General features: G+C 60.6%; 1 protein-coding gene and 1 long non-coding RNA gene across 2 annotated transcripts in view; both read left to right on the top strand.

The window, feature by feature from the left end:
- The first annotated feature begins 9274 nt into the window (after positions 1–9274).
- The window catches only part of KDM5B (lysine demethylase 5B), a 49056-nt gene continuing 43741 nt past the window's right edge, over positions 9275–14589 (top strand). The window contains exon 1 of the mRNA XM_028531111.2: positions 9275–9612. Within this exon, the coding sequence (XP_028386912.1) occupies positions 9409–9612 (204 nt within the window). The 5' untranslated portion in view covers positions 9275–9408. The remainder of the gene's footprint in view (positions 9613–14589) is intronic.
- LOC118498310 lies at positions 12111–12493 on the top strand. The gene is made up of 2 exons (XR_004900830.1): positions 12111–12379; positions 12419–12493. It is a non-coding gene; the product is annotated as an uncharacterized LOC118498310 (long non-coding RNA).

Here is a 14589-nt window from a genome sequence, read left to right as displayed (position 1 = left end):
CTCCTCCTGTGTCACTGTTCCCTCATTTCCCCAAGTCTGCTCTATTCTCATGGGCGGGGGGGGGGGGGGGGGGGGGAGGGCCGGGGGGCCTGCCAGGGTGGCACAGAGCTCTTCTCACCTCCGGGAGGAGGGGCCTCTGTCCTCTGCCGATTCTCTCCGGGGCCCCGCAGGGAGCTCCCACTTTCCCACAGCGCCTCCTCCTCCAAGTGGGGGTCGGCCGGGGCTCGGGGACGAGGCTGCTTATCTTGGAGAACAGATGGTCGCCACCCAGCCTGCTTTTGCAAACCAAGTGGAACCGTTAAACTAGATGAACTTGAAGGGGTGCTAAGTGCTAAGGAATTGGGTGGCTTTCTTGGCTTTTTAATAAATGGTATCATTCACTTATTCCAATTTTTAATGTTAGTCACAGACCTTGATTAGAACGTGATTCCATGAACCCGGAGTAAAAAAGTCCTCTCCCGAGGGCTGGGCTGTGGGACTGCAGGCTGGCTAAGCCTCGAGGGCCAGCGGGATGGTGGGGGGTGGGGGTGGCTTTCTTGCTCTGTGTCCTTCTGTTTCTGAATGATCAGAGGAAAGTCTTTAATATGCTCGTCACCAGCTCGCGATTCTTACCCCACATTCAGGACACAGAGGAAGTGCCAGTCAGGAATTTCTATGTTCCTGGGGCTGTAACATTCTCTTATCTCCCCATTGTCTTTCTTCCTTCCTTTCTTTCTTTCTTATTTTTAGATTTTATTTATTTTTTTTTAGAGAGAGGGGAAGGGAGGGAGAAAGAGAGAAACTTCAGTGTGTGGTTGCCTCTCACGTGCCCCCCACTGGGGACCTGCCCCACAACCCAGGCATGTGCCCTGCCTGGGAATCGAACTGGCGACCCTTTGGTTCACAGGCCGGTGCTCAGTCCACTGAGCCCCACCAGCCAGATCCGATCTCCCCATTTTCACAGATGACTGCCAGTGGAGTATTTTGGTGGAGGGTAACAGGATCCTCTTCCTTAACCATTTGGCTCTTCGGTAGGAGTTATGCAAATAATCCTTATGTGGGTAGCAGGGTCTAACGGATTAACCTTTTCTTACCTGGTTTCCTTACGCCAGGACTTTCAGTCAGAGGTGGTTCGGACACAGACCCTGCACGTGCAACAAACCGGCTTCTCTGCTCTGGAGCAGAGACACGCAGACACAGACGCTGAGCGGAAAGGCCCTCCGGCAGCGGTCGGCGTCTCTGTCCCCTGGGCTCCTCCACCTCCTTCCCCCGTCCCTCAGGGGCCTCCCAGGTCCCCGCCCTTGAGCCGAGCTGCCTCTGTGATGTGCTGTGACTCTCCTGAGCTCCCCTCCCGCCTGCCCGTCATCAGAGGTGGGCCTGGGCAGGCCCTGCCCGGGGAGGCACTCAGTCACTCACTGTGATGCGTCCGTCCGGAGGAGCAGCCCCAGTGTCTTCAGGGAAAAGAGATGGGAGCCCGCTGGGCCCCACGGAGGGGGAGCCCAACTCCCACTCCCCCCTTCTGATTCTCGCCCCGCCCCAGGCAGGGGTCCTCTTCTCCTCTGCAGCACCCATCCCCCCCCCCCCCCCCCCCCCCCCCGATCCAGGTTCTCTCCAGTCTCGCCCCGTTCCTCAGTGACCCTGCCCAACAACAGAACTCCCTGAAGCGTCGTCTTAATTACTGAGTCCCTGTTCACGCCACATTCCCCCTCCTCCTCTCACCGGCCTCTCTGCACCTTTCACACAGCTGACTTCCACCTCCTTGGGGCCCTTTCCCGCCCGACACCCACCACCTGCCACACAGGCCGTCCCTCCCCAGCTCACCCTCGCCCCAGGCGAGTTGGCTCCCTCCTCCACACCCACCTGGAGAGGCCTCGCCCAGGCCTGAGGCCTCAAGGGCTTCTGCTCCTACCGGACAGACAGTGTTTGGATTTGTGTCGGCACACACCCAGTGTACAGACTGCTCATTCCCAGCTGACCGATCTCCAGCCCTGGCCTGGGCCTGAGATCTGGGCTCCTCGACTGGACTGATCAGCATCTGCGCTCAGATGGGCCAGAGGGACTCAACCTTAACAGAGAGAAAGTGGAAGGACACCGTCCCGCCCCGAGGTCTCCTCCTCCCCACTCTCCCCCACCTCAGGAAAGAGTGCTGCCACTGGCCCGGTTCCCCAGCGAAGGAGCCTGTCACCCTTGACTCCTCTGTCCCCTCCACACTCCAGGCTACTTGGTCCTGTTGCCTTCTCCTCCAGATGCATCCACAAGGGGACCCTCTCTCACCGTCTCACGGTGACAGCGTGGTTCGCGTTGCTGCCACCTCCTGCCTGGACTAGTGCACCCCCCCCCCATTCTAATGGGCCCCTCCCCTCCCCCTTGTTGGCCTGCAGCCCCATCTCCACAGGGCAGTCGGAGGCCCTTTAAGATTGTACGTCAGATGGTGTCCCTACTACCTACAAGTTTCCGATGGCTTTCCTTTTTGCAAGCAGGAAAAATGCAAATTCCTGACCATGTCTGAGGAGATCCTTTCTGGAGTAGCCCTGTCTACCTCTGACTTTACCCCCCACACTGGCTTTTTGGCGAGGGGCCGCCCCTCGGATGGACCAAGCTGTTTCTGGGCTCAGGTCTTTGCACGTGACGAAGACTCTCTTAGAGTCTCCTCCCGTAGATTTTCCCATCGCCGCCTTCTTCCCAGCCTCGAACCCGAGCTCTGCGGTTCCTTCTTCTACCCCAGCTCACCTCTCGCAGACTCTCCCAGTGGCCTGGCAGCCATTCTGTTTCCCTCAGCGTCTATTTCTATCTCGCATGTAGTGCTGATTGTCTGTTCCGACCCTCTGGACCGGAATGTGAGCCCCCGAGGGCAGGGCTCTGGGTTCAGTGCTGCACCTGGAGCTTGGTGTGGGGGGCACTGGCCCAGAGGGGGTGCGCAGCCAGTGCTGTGAGCTCATGCCAGCACTCACGCGGGCACCACCTCTTCCTCGAGGTACAGGAGCAGTGAGGGGGGCCTGTCGGCCCTCAGAGAGGGGGTATGGGCTCGTGGTTAGGAGCTCAGACTCTGGACTCAGCCGGGCTGGGCCGGAACCGGATTCTGCTGAACTGACTAGCCACGTGGCCTCTTTGAACCCCAGTTCTCCCTCATGTTGAGGGGTCCACTTCCCTTTGTTCCTGAGCCCCCACACCGGTGTTTACTTTTGGAGTCTTACACAGACGTTCAGTGCCTTTCTGAGCCTTAGCATCGGATTCCCACTCGTCTGAGGACTTTAGAGCAAACAAGAACCAGAGGAGGGAGGGGGGAAAGCCCTGAGCCCCGCCCCCTCCCAAGACTCTGTGCTGTCCTGGGTGTGGGCTCCAGATGTTGCTGGAAGTCCCAACTGTCCTTTGAACCCCAGGGAGGGGGTGGGGCAGGAGCTTGCCCCCCCAGTCCAGCACTTTTCCAGGGTCTCTGCTACCGCCCCTTTGCTAACTATGACCCTTCAGGAGGTCAGCAAGCTCGTCACCCCACCAGCCTCTCCAGGGAGGCATCTCTGCACAGAACAGTTCGGCCACAAGCGTGTTTGGTTGGCCCACACAAGTTTTTTAAAAAGTTCAACTTAAGATCAAACGTTTAAAAGTTAGGAGAGCCTTGGCTGGTGTGGCTCAGTGGACTGAGCGCCACTCTGGGTCACCGTTTTGATTCCCGGTCAGGGCACAGGCCTGGGTTGTAGGTCAGCTCCCCAGTTGGGGGCGTGAGAGAGGTACCCACACATTGCTGTTTCTCTCCCTTCCTTCCCCTCTAAAAATAACTAATATCTTTAAAATTAAGGGAGCTTGCACGAAAACCTCAACCTTGGCTTCCCTTGAAACATGGCAGCTCCCAGCCACCCTGGCCAGCTTGGTGATAGCCCCGGGGGCTGGACGGGCTCTCTGGCTGATGTCGCTCCCTGAAGCCTGTGCCCTTTGGGCATCTGGGTCTTTGACCCCTGCTCTGAGTCCGGCCCTGGGAGGCTGTGCTGGATCCTGGTCCTCCGTGGCACCTCCAGGAAATAAGGAGCTCCAACGATGGGGCACAGAGTGACCCCTGGGGTGGGAGGGCTGTGGGCAGGGTAGGAGGAAGGTGAACCGAACAGTGCAGACAAGCGAGTGATGAACAGTGGAAAACAAACTGAAGAGGTAAGAGATTCTGACGGGTCTTTGTGCAGGAGTAGACCGTGTTCTGGAGAACTTTCAGGACACGGGGGCGTGGCCAAGACCCAGAGTAGAAGGGCATGGAGTAAAGAAAACTGGCTGCCCCAACTGGGTCTTCTTGAAAGCTGCCCCCTCAGAGCAACTTTTTTCCCATTGAAGGTCACAAAGTATTAATAGGTCACGGTCAAGGTCAGGATGGGCGGGGTAGGACAAAATGGCGGCTGAACTACAACCATGGTGGCTGAACCACACCCCGGAAAAGACGGCTGACGTCAAACCAGGGAGCCTGATTGGCCGGCTTAGCCAAAGCGGATATCCGCATAGCAGCCTGAGCTCGAGGAGAACCACCAATGATATATTGCCGCTTTGTTCAAAGGGGACCAATCCCCAGCTCCCACGAAGAGAGCCAACCAAAATACACCCCCCCCCCCACGCCATATTCCCTGCTTGGACGGGACTTCCTCGGCCCCACCCTGCTCACCGGGGAACCTCACCTGGGTGCGCAAACCCCAATAAAGCTCTATACTGCCTAACTTTGTGGCTGATTAGCATTTATTCCTCACCGGAGCCTAAGAAAACCTTTCAGTTACACACCCAACTTCATGGGTGTCAGCCGGCATCACTGTCTAAGGGCAAGTGTTGTGTTGTAAAGCTGCTGGTACTGGCAGTCAGTCAAACAAGTGTGAAGCCACTGAGGAGAGTGGACACATGTGGACAGGTTAAGGGGCAGCTGGGAGTGGCGTTTGGGACTGGGTTTCTGTGTCCTGTCTGCTCAGTTTTGCGGAAGTCGGCTGGGTGTTTGCGGTCACATGACCAGTATCTCTAGGATCACCATTCCAGTTTCAGCTCCGTGATTATCTGCGTCACTTTGGCTAGATAACTTTTCTAAACCTCAGTGTCTCCATCTGAAAAAGGATGAGAAACCCACCTCCTTCACCAGCCCTGTCTTATTCCTGATTGCACAGCATTTTCGGCTGCTCCCTGCCAGGGGAGAGAAGAGAGGGAATCAGTATTTAGGTTTTCATGCATCGGACGGGGTGCAACGTAGTTCGGGTGAACACTGTGGACTTCGAGTGAGCTTGGTGCGTTCCTAGAGCTGCGTGAAGTTATGATATCGTTTGTGTAGGGAAGACTGTGATCCCCCATACAGAGAATTCCAGCCTTTCCAACTGTCCAGGCCGGGGAGCAGGCTGAGCGTGGTCCCTCAGTCCAGAGGCCTCATGGGAGGGGCTGGTGGTGGCTGCAGGATGATCAGGGAACTCGAGTTTCACTCCGCCTCTTGGCTGCTCAAGGTTGGGACCTGCAAAGTGGCCCAACCTGAATAGGAGGCAACACCCGAGGCCTGGGCGGGGGTAATCTGCCCCTCCCTACCCCCTGGGCAGGGCTGGAGCACCGTGGGAACCTCCCACCTGGTGTCTGTTGGAAGCTCTCTGGGGAGGTGGCCCACACCCAGGCCCACTGAGGCCCTGAATCCTGGATCCCCTTGGGTTGAGTCAGCAGAGAAGAGGTCCCAGGACTAGAGAAGAGGAGGAGGGGGGAAGAGGAAATGAACTCAATTACAAGGTGTCTTCTCTGGACCCAGACCCAGCTTCCCAGGAACAGAAGCCCAGAAACGAGAGCCTTTGTCACGGTGTGAGCCCATCTGCAGGGCAGCCCCAGTGGCTGGGGTGGGGCAGAGCCCAGTGCACAGAAGCCCCACACAGGAGACCAGTCCTGCAGAGGAGAAGGGGTGGCTGGTCCCAGGGTCATCAGCAGGGCCGGGCAATGGGGGAGGACGGTTCCTCCCACTACTGGTGCCCCACTTCCCACGTGCTGATCTGCTGAGTGATCTCTTCTGCTTCCCTGTGGAGCCAGATTCTTCTCCTGTTCAGCCCCAGACTCCATTCTCAGCCAGTGGGAGCCACAGACATTCAAGGCCACTCCTCTCCCCCTCAACAAATATTTGTGGGGCTTCTACTCTGTGGCTGGCGCCAGAGAGCTAGAGCCCACTACTCCTTCCCTCCAGCAGCTTAAATCTGGTCCTGAAGGCGTGTGCAGGGAAGGGGGCAGGGAAAGACAAGCCCCGAGTGTGAAGTGCAGCAACACAAGTATCCAGAAGTCAAAGCAGGACACCACAGACAAAGTAGGGAGGCCAGAAAGGCTGCAGCTCCTTGTGAGATGGCAAGGTCTGGGGGTTTTCACGGCGGACATCTGACACCAGACATCGCGGGGCACCAGAGCGAGTGTGTGTGGGGGAGCATGGAGGCGGCGGTGGAGGGGAGCGAGATGCTGGCATTGACCTGGGATGGACTGAGGCTGATGGGAGGCCTGAGTACTGGGCAAACTAGGGAAAAGGAGAGAACCAGCAGCCTCCACCGGGCTGGGTCAAGACGTGGTGTCAGAGGGCCGCAGCACCAGGAAGACGCAGACCGGAGGTCCGGGCGGATGGGAGCCCCGGAAAGCAGCAGGAGGCCGCAGGGAGACTTGTGCGGGGGGGGGGGGGGGGGGGAGGAGGGCCCTACACGTGCGCTACGTGCTGTGCGAGCAACTCCTCCCCCGCCCGGGCGGTTGGAAGTCGGGCCCGCCCCCATCCATCCCCGACCGCGGTTCAGCGGGTCGCGTGGGCTGTGAGCCGAGCCTGTCCGCGTCCACCCCGGGGCTCCGTCTCGAGCGGTGCGCAGGGTCTGGGGCTGGGGAGGAAGTCGCACCCCCAAGTCTGAAAAACCTCAACGACCGGAAGTCACTCAAGGAGCGCCCCTCTTAGGCGGGCGGACCTGGGGGCGCAGGCTGGGGGTGGGTTGGGCAGGCTGGGGCCGAGCGGGCCGGATGTGGACGAAGACCCCTAGGCGTGTGTCCAAAGGATCCGGGCTGCGCGGATGGGGCGCTTGGGGGACCGTGGGGCGGGGTGTCGGGAGTAAGGAGGGGCTGTTGGAGACGTGGCACTCAGAGAGGGGCTGGTTCCCCCCAGGCCGCCCGGGCTCCAGCCCTGCCTCCTGCCAGGAGCCCGAACCCGACCCAGTCCAGGCCTCGCGTCCAGCTGTCCGGGAGCCCTACCCCGGGATCAGCTGGCTGGGGTGGCCGGTCCGGCCTCCGGGGCATCCCGCGGCCCACGCCAGACAATGCGGCCGGGCCCCGCCCCCGAGGCCGTGCGGCCAATCCGCGCCCGCGGCCGGGCTCTTTAAAAAAAGAAGGTCCGGCTCGGCGGTGTCAGCTGGCGGATCCCTCCGCCATGTAAACACGCATCATAAAGGGCGGAGGCGTCGCCTCCCAGAGCCTGCCCCGCCGGCTCCGCTGCTGGCGCCGGCGCCCGCCCCTCTACGTCACCAGTGCTGCCTCACCTGGGAGCCGCACGGTCTTTCCGACTGCGGACACCGCCGGAAGCGCAGGCCACCCGGCGCTGGGGAGGTGTGCCGAGGTGCGCCCGGGCACCCCGGTTAGGGAACACTCCTGACCCATGTGCGCCCGCAACTTCCCTGCAGGCCAGGCCTGCCTGGCTCGGAGGACGCCGGGGTGGAGTGCGGGCTGGGCTCGCGGGACGGGAACTCGGCTCCAGCGAGACCCTCAACAGCACAGCCCGCCTGCGGCCGAGGGCTGCGGGGTGGCTTTCCCGCTCTACGTCTCGTTAAGGGAAGAAGTGGAAAGTTCTTGTAGCCAGCCTCTCCGTGCCCGCCGCACCCCCCAGATCCCACCACTCACACTGGACACCGCCTCGCTGCCCTGGGGCCTGCCGGCCGCCCCTTGGCTTCAGCCGCCGTGGCGGTGGGCCCGGAGAGCTAAGGAAAGGGCTGCCTTCTCCAGGGACCTCTGAACTCTGGAGGGGCCCAGGAGTTCTGGAGAGCTTACTGATGAGCCCTCCCCCCTTCCTGACGGAAGAGTCCGTGGGGAGCGAGGAGCAGCGGGGCTACGGCTCTGTAGGCCTCCCCGGGCCCTCGCACCCAGTCCTTCCAGGGCTGTGGCTGCTTGCTTTCCGGGTAAAAGCGGCCCTTTCGGTGTGATGTCCTGCCTTCTGAACTTCCTCGCTCCCCTTTTCTGGGGCAGGCCGCTGCACGCCCCTCTCTTCCCCCAGAAGTGCCTGAGAGGGTTCAGATGTCTTAACCTCTCCTCCGTGCCTCGGCCTGTTCTGCGAAACGGGCGCCACGGGAGTGCCTGCCCAACAAGAGGGTGGTTCGATGCGCTAATATGTTAACAGAAGCAAGGCAGACAAAACAGCTGTTTGTTCTAAATATAAATACATGCTGGGAGCCTCCAGACCCACACCCCCCAGTTCTGATGCCTCCCCTGGATTCAGCCCGCCGGATCTCCCCGACCGTCCAAAGAGCCCTCCAGGTCCACGCGCCGGGAAGGGAGCACGTGGCGCCCCTCCCGGGGCCTCCTGCTCCTGTAATCTAATGCCCGGCAATGCCGCCCGCCCGCCCGCCGGCACTCAGGCCTGCACCCCAGGCTCCCGAGCCGCCCTGATGCTGCTTCACTGCCGCTCTCCCGCTCGTCGCCATGTCTTCATCTCCTACACTTGCCTGCCTGCCCTCTAATGAAATGAGTAGCACCACGGCCTTGCTTCAGGGGTGTTTCTCCCACGCAGCCTCGCCCTCACATTGCGGGTGGACCCTTGTCTCTGCAACACCCCACCTTCCATCAGCAGAGGCTGCATTCCTTAGCTGCGTGGGCTGGGGCCAACGGCTCCATCGACCTGAGCCTCACAGGCCTCCTCTGTGCAGTGGCAATAAGGGGACCTGCCTCGCGGGGCTGCTGCGTAGGCTACGCGATTAATCACGGAAGCTCTTAAGGACCGTGCCCAGGACACGCGAGTGCCCCGTGTTAGCCGGGTGCGAACGTCCCTTGACCGTTTTCTCGCCTCGGTGCTGTAACTACTGGGAACCGGTGCCTCCGGTCCCTCGGGTCCCCTGGGGTGCACTTCCCCGGGGGACGTACCACCGCGCGCGACACCCCGGGCGGAATGCGACCCGGAGCCCCTCTCCACCAGAGGTGGCTCGCGGAGGCCTGGATGCGGCGCCCGCAGTCAACGGTCCGGGAACGCCGGCTCACGCGGCCACAGGGTCGAGACCAGCCTCGCGCAGGCCCGCCCTCCGGTTCGGGGGCGGCGGGTGGGGGCGGGGCGGGACTCCTTTTCCTTCCGCGGCAGCGGAGGCACACGGCGTGGCTGCGCAGACGTCGTCGCCGTCCGCGGAGGAGGAGGAGGAGGAGGAAGGCTGAGGCGCCGGAGGAAAGCTGAGGAGCCTGGTGCTGTCGCTGCCCGCAGCCCGGAACCCTGTCCTCGTCCCCGCCCGAGCCGCGGCGATGGATCCGGTCGCCGCGCCGCCCCCCGGCCCGCGCCCCGCGCCGCCGCTCGGGGGCCCCGGCCCACTGGGCGAGTTCCTGCCGCCGCCCGAGTGTCCGGTGTTCGAGCCCAGCTGGGAGGAGTTCGCCGACCCGTTCGCCTTCATCCACAAGATCCGGCCCATTGCCGAGCAGACGGGCATCTGTAAGGTGCGACCGCCCCCGGTGAGTCAGGCGAGCGCGCGGCCGCGGGGCCCGAGCGGGTGGCGGCGGGGAGCGGCGGGGTCGGCGGCGCGGCGGGGCCGGGCGGGCGGCTGCGGGGCGGGCGCGGCGCGGCTGCGGGACGGCGAGCCGGCGGGCGGGCGGGCGGGCGGCTGGAGTTGTCGTGCGCGCAGCAAAGTTTCAATATGGCGGCGGCGCCGGGTCCTTTGTGTGGCGGGGCCGGGCGGCCTCACCTGGGCGCCGCGCGCCGCGGGCCGGGCCCGGAGCGGTGGCGGGGCGACCCGGGGGCGGGCGCCCGGCGGCGCGGGCCGGGCGGCGAGTGGGCGGGGGCGACGCCCGGCAGGAGGGCCCCGGAGGCGGGGGCCGCGCCCGGGGCCGCGGCGCCGTCGCCCCCCGCGGGACGGGACGGGGTGGGGTGGGGGCTCCTGAGACGGACGCCAACGGCTCCAACGTCCGCGGAGCGGGGGCCCCGCCGGCCCCTGCGCGGCCGCCGCAGGGCGGGCGGAGGCCGCGTCGGCCCGACGGCGGTTGGCCGGCAGGGCCGTTGGGACGGGGTTTAACCGCCGCTGCGCCTGCAGCAGCGCGGCGCCCCCGCCCCGCCCCCGGCCCTCCCGGCGCGCGGCCCCTCGCGGCCCCCCGCGGGCCGACTCCGCCGAGACCTCCGCGGTGGCGGGGCTCGCCGAGGGAGCGTCCCGTTGGGGCAGCCGGCGTGAGGGGACTCCTCGGCGAGAGCCCGGCGTGGCCGGACAAGTTTGACAAGGGCCGTGACGCGCGCTCGGGAAGCGGCCGGCCGGCCGGATGGGGGCTCGGATGTGGGCCCGGGAGGGGCGTCGCCGCAGGGGCCGCACACGCCGGTGGGGCCCGGCCCGGCCGCGCTGGGTCCGACGACGGCGTCGTGGGTCGGTGGGCCGGCCGCGCGCGACCAGGTCCCTGACACTCCGGGGACTGGACGCGGGCGTGGGGCAGACCGAGCGCTCCCCGTCACCCGCGGTGGCGGCCGCTGCCGGCTCGTCGCCTCCTTTGTCCGCGGACCCCGGGGCCCCGGGGACGGGCAGCGCCCGCCGAAGTCGCAGCTCCGGGCGAGAAGGGTCTCCACGGAACAAAGGCGCCCCGGGCGGCGGGCGGGGGCTGCGCCTCAGGAAGCGACTGTGAACAAGTGGTTCCGTGGCGCCGAGCGGAGCCGCGAGACCCCGGCCGGGGGTCGGGGTGGGGGGGCCGCGCTCGTCTGCGGCCCCGTGCGCCCGGGTGCGGGCGCGCGCCGCTGTGGGAGTCGGGCCGGGCGGGCGTGGGGCGGAGGGGGCGGTCGGAGGCGCTGCTGCCCTTTTGTTCTGGGCGCCCTTCCCGGCGTCCACGGGGCAGCTGCCTTCCGGGGAGCGCGGCCGCCCCGCTCGTGGGGCCTGGGGTGCGAGACGCCTGGGGACGAGGGCGGCGAAGTGAGGCCGGCGGCCCGCGCCGGGACGCGCGAGGAGAAGGAGCTTTGTTCGGACGGACGCCGCCGAGCGTGCGGGACCCGGGCTGCGGTCTCCTTGCCGCTTCCTCTGTCTGCTCGTGGGGCCGCCTGTAAAACACGGCCTTTCGTCTCTTGCCTGGGGCACTGGGGTGTCTTCTGGGGCGCAGGTTGGGCTTTCCGTGGTATCTGGAGCCGGTATGGGGCAAAGAACGGTAGGACGGGAGTGGATTTGACGGCCTCGACCCCTGCGGGCCCAGGCGGCCCGGCAGACCCGGTTCCCAGGGGTCACTTCCCGGGGTCACCAGGTGGATCCCTTTGTCTTTGTGGCCAGAGCGCAAAACCCTGCGTGTCCAGTGGCCTGCGAGCCCGGGCCCTCCTGCTCCTGATTGTCCGGCTCCCTCTTTGCCGCCCCATTGGCTTGGGCCGAGTCTTCTGTTTCCCCGGTTTCTCTGGCCTCTGTCACAAAGTTTTCTCTGGTTGCAATTCTTTGACCGACTTAAACCCTTATCAGTTGGAGAAGAGTTTATCAATAGGAACCATCCTTGAAAGGAGGAAGAGTGCCTAACTACTTTCTAAAAATAACAGCATTGTGGAGATACAACTCGCATGCTATAGACTAATCACGTTTTCACAGAGTTGTACAACCATTATCACAGTCGAAGAAGGCCCCCACCCATTTGTAAAGAACTTTTTAAGGCAGACTTAGGACTGTACTGCCAGGAAAAAGACGTTCTTGCCCCTCCTTCTGTGGGAGGCTGGGTCAAGCCCTGTGGCCCTCCTTGGAAACTGTCGGGGTACGCGGGGGTGCGCAAAGCACAGCCAGCCCTCGCTGGTCTCGGGCTTTGTTTGAACTTGGCGGGTGGTGGACTGGCCCTAGCAGGAGCCACGGACACACCCCTCCAGCCGCACTCCCACGAACCACTAATCAGCAGAGTGGGCTAGTGGACGTTTGGAAGGGGCTGTGAGTCCACTGCGCACGGGAGGCGGCCGGCGGGAGGCTCACGCCCCCCCCCCCCCACTGGGGAACGCCCCTCCCTGTGCTCACTGCAGTCTGAACCTTCAAAAGAGCCAAAGGAATACAGAATTGCCTGTGGAAAAATGTTAATAAGTGTTCTGTATTAAAGCTGGGGCTTGAGTTGTTTTGTTATTGAGAGACACTTATAATAAAGATTAGAGAAAATTACTAACCTCGAATTTCATTCTTTGTCTTTAAGGTATTTAACTTTTTTTATGGCATGTTGGCCTAGACGTGGAGTATTTCTGGTTGATACATTAGTAGTAAAATTGTTTCTTTAACTTGGGGACAATAAGAAGGCCCAGGTATTTCCAATACAGGGTATTTACAATAAGAAGGCTCAGGGTAGGATACTTCAATATAGGCAGACAAAAATCTGCCAGTGAATTTTCTTTTAGAAGGGCAAACACTCCCCCCCCCCCAAACTATTTGATTAAAAAACCAGTATGGTTCATGTGCTGTAAATGGGATCTTTTTTGTAGACTTTCATGACCTCTCATTGCTGTCTCGGTTGGAGCACATTAAAAGAAGGGTAAAAAGAGAGCTGGTGCCTCACCCCCGCCCCCAGTGTGCACCTCTGTCCACAGGCCATCTGTGGGTTTAAACAGCCAGTAACCTAGAAAAACCTGCTTTCCTCTCTGTGCAATCCTTTTAATGTGGTTTGTGTTGAGCTGGTGGTGTGATTTTAAAAAAATTATTTATTTTTAAGGAGAGGGAGAGAAACATGGATTAGTTGCCTCTCGCACACCTCTAGCCAGGAGCGGCCAGCAACCCAGGCCTGTGCCCTGACTGGGAATTGAACTGGCCACCTATTGATCCGCAGGCGGGTGCTCAGTTTAGAGAGCCACACCAGCCAGGGCTGATTCCGCGCCCCCCTCCCCTCTCAGAGAAGTAGATATTCTCTGTAGATGATGCTAATACACCTACTTTAATGGCAAAGGTCATTGTCAGCCTCAAAAAGTGAAAGTCAGGTAGAATAAATGTGGGGAACTGCAGGGCTGGCAGTACTTTCCTTTCAGAAATCTCTGTCAAGCTAGCATCACTCGAAGGGGGGTCTCCAGAGGCGTACCAGGTAGGGAGCCCCTTTGGGGGGAGCGGACTACTCCCACGTCTTTCGACTACTTAAACTCTGAGAAACCGTTAACCGGATTTTAAAATCTTGAGTTGTGAGAAACTTGTTTTAGACCCGACAGCTGTAGGCAGTCTAATAAGAATTTTTTTTTTTTAAGAATTCTTGTATTCATTTTTAGAGAGGGGGAAGGGAAGGAGAGAGAGGGAGAGAAATATCAGTATGCGGTTGTTTCTCATGCGCCCCCTACTGGGGACCTGGCCCCAAACCCAGGCCTGTGCCCTGCCTGGGAATTGAACTGGCGATCCTTTGGTTCGCAGCCTGCGCTTAATCCACTGAGCTACACCAGCCAGGGCCTGACAAGGATTTCTTAAGCATATTATTAACTGCTATGTTCTAGCATGGGGTTAAAGAGAAGAAAGATGTTACCTTTGTATACTTCCAAATACCGTTCCTTTTGCTGTCATTAAGTGTTAGATGAGTTCTGTGGTGAATTTGCTTTTTTATACTTCCACGTTTATGAACCAGACTAATGAGGAAAAGCCGTTCCTAGGGCAGTGAGTCTTTTATGTTCCATAATCATGTTTGGAACAAAGAGGTAGAATTTGATTTAACGCATTCTCATAAGTCCTTTTTTTAAAACACTCAAATTTCTAATTGAAGGTCCTTCTCTTTTCAGTGTATTTTTATTTTAAGAGAGAGAGGAGGGGAGGGAGGAAGAGGGAGATGAACACGGACAGTGAGATGCCTCACCATGGGTGAGAGACATCGGTAGTTGCCTCTTGCACAGCCCGGACCCAGGCCCAGCCCAGAACCCGGGCAACTGTCCCGACCGGAATTGGACCGGCTCCCTCTCGGTCACAGCCCTGTGCTGGACCCACCGGAACACACCAGTGAGGGCAACCCTTCCTCTGACGGCATCGTTGCCATACCCTTCCGACGTGGCTTAGAATCATCGATGTGATCACCTGTTTTACTTATTTTTTAGTCATGTAAGTGTTTTTTCTGGGTGTGAATGGTAGTTTTTTCCTCTGTCAGCCATCACTTCCAGGATGTAAATTAAAACTTTCTTTTAAGATTTTTAAAAAGATTTTACTTATTTATTTTTAGAGAGGGAAGGGAGGGAGAAAGAGAGAGAGAGAAACATCAGTGTGCAGCTGCTGGGGGCCGTGGCCTGCAACCCAGGCATGTGCCCTGACTGGGAATCGAACCTGTGATGCTTTGGTTCGCAGTCTGCATTCAATCCACTGAGCTACGCCAGCTAGGGCTAAATTAAAACATTTTTTATTAGGAAGATATTCAAGCATACACATAAGCTTTAAAGAATATAGTCGCTAGCTATTTTCCTGGATATAAGAGAACAGAAGGCGCAGTAGCTAGCAACATGGGGGTTGTGTAGCTGTCTTACTCGGGGGGGGGGGGGGGGTGAGGTTTCCAGGCTCAGCG

The sequence above is a fragment of the Phyllostomus discolor genome, chromosome 15, assembly GCF_004126475.2.
Source record: "Phyllostomus discolor isolate MPI-MPIP mPhyDis1 chromosome 15, mPhyDis1.pri.v3, whole genome shotgun sequence".
Taxonomy (NCBI): domain Eukaryota; kingdom Metazoa; phylum Chordata; class Mammalia; order Chiroptera; family Phyllostomidae; genus Phyllostomus; species Phyllostomus discolor.
The sequence above is the reverse complement of the archived record's forward strand: the minus strand, read 5'-3'. Positions and strand labels throughout refer to the sequence as shown.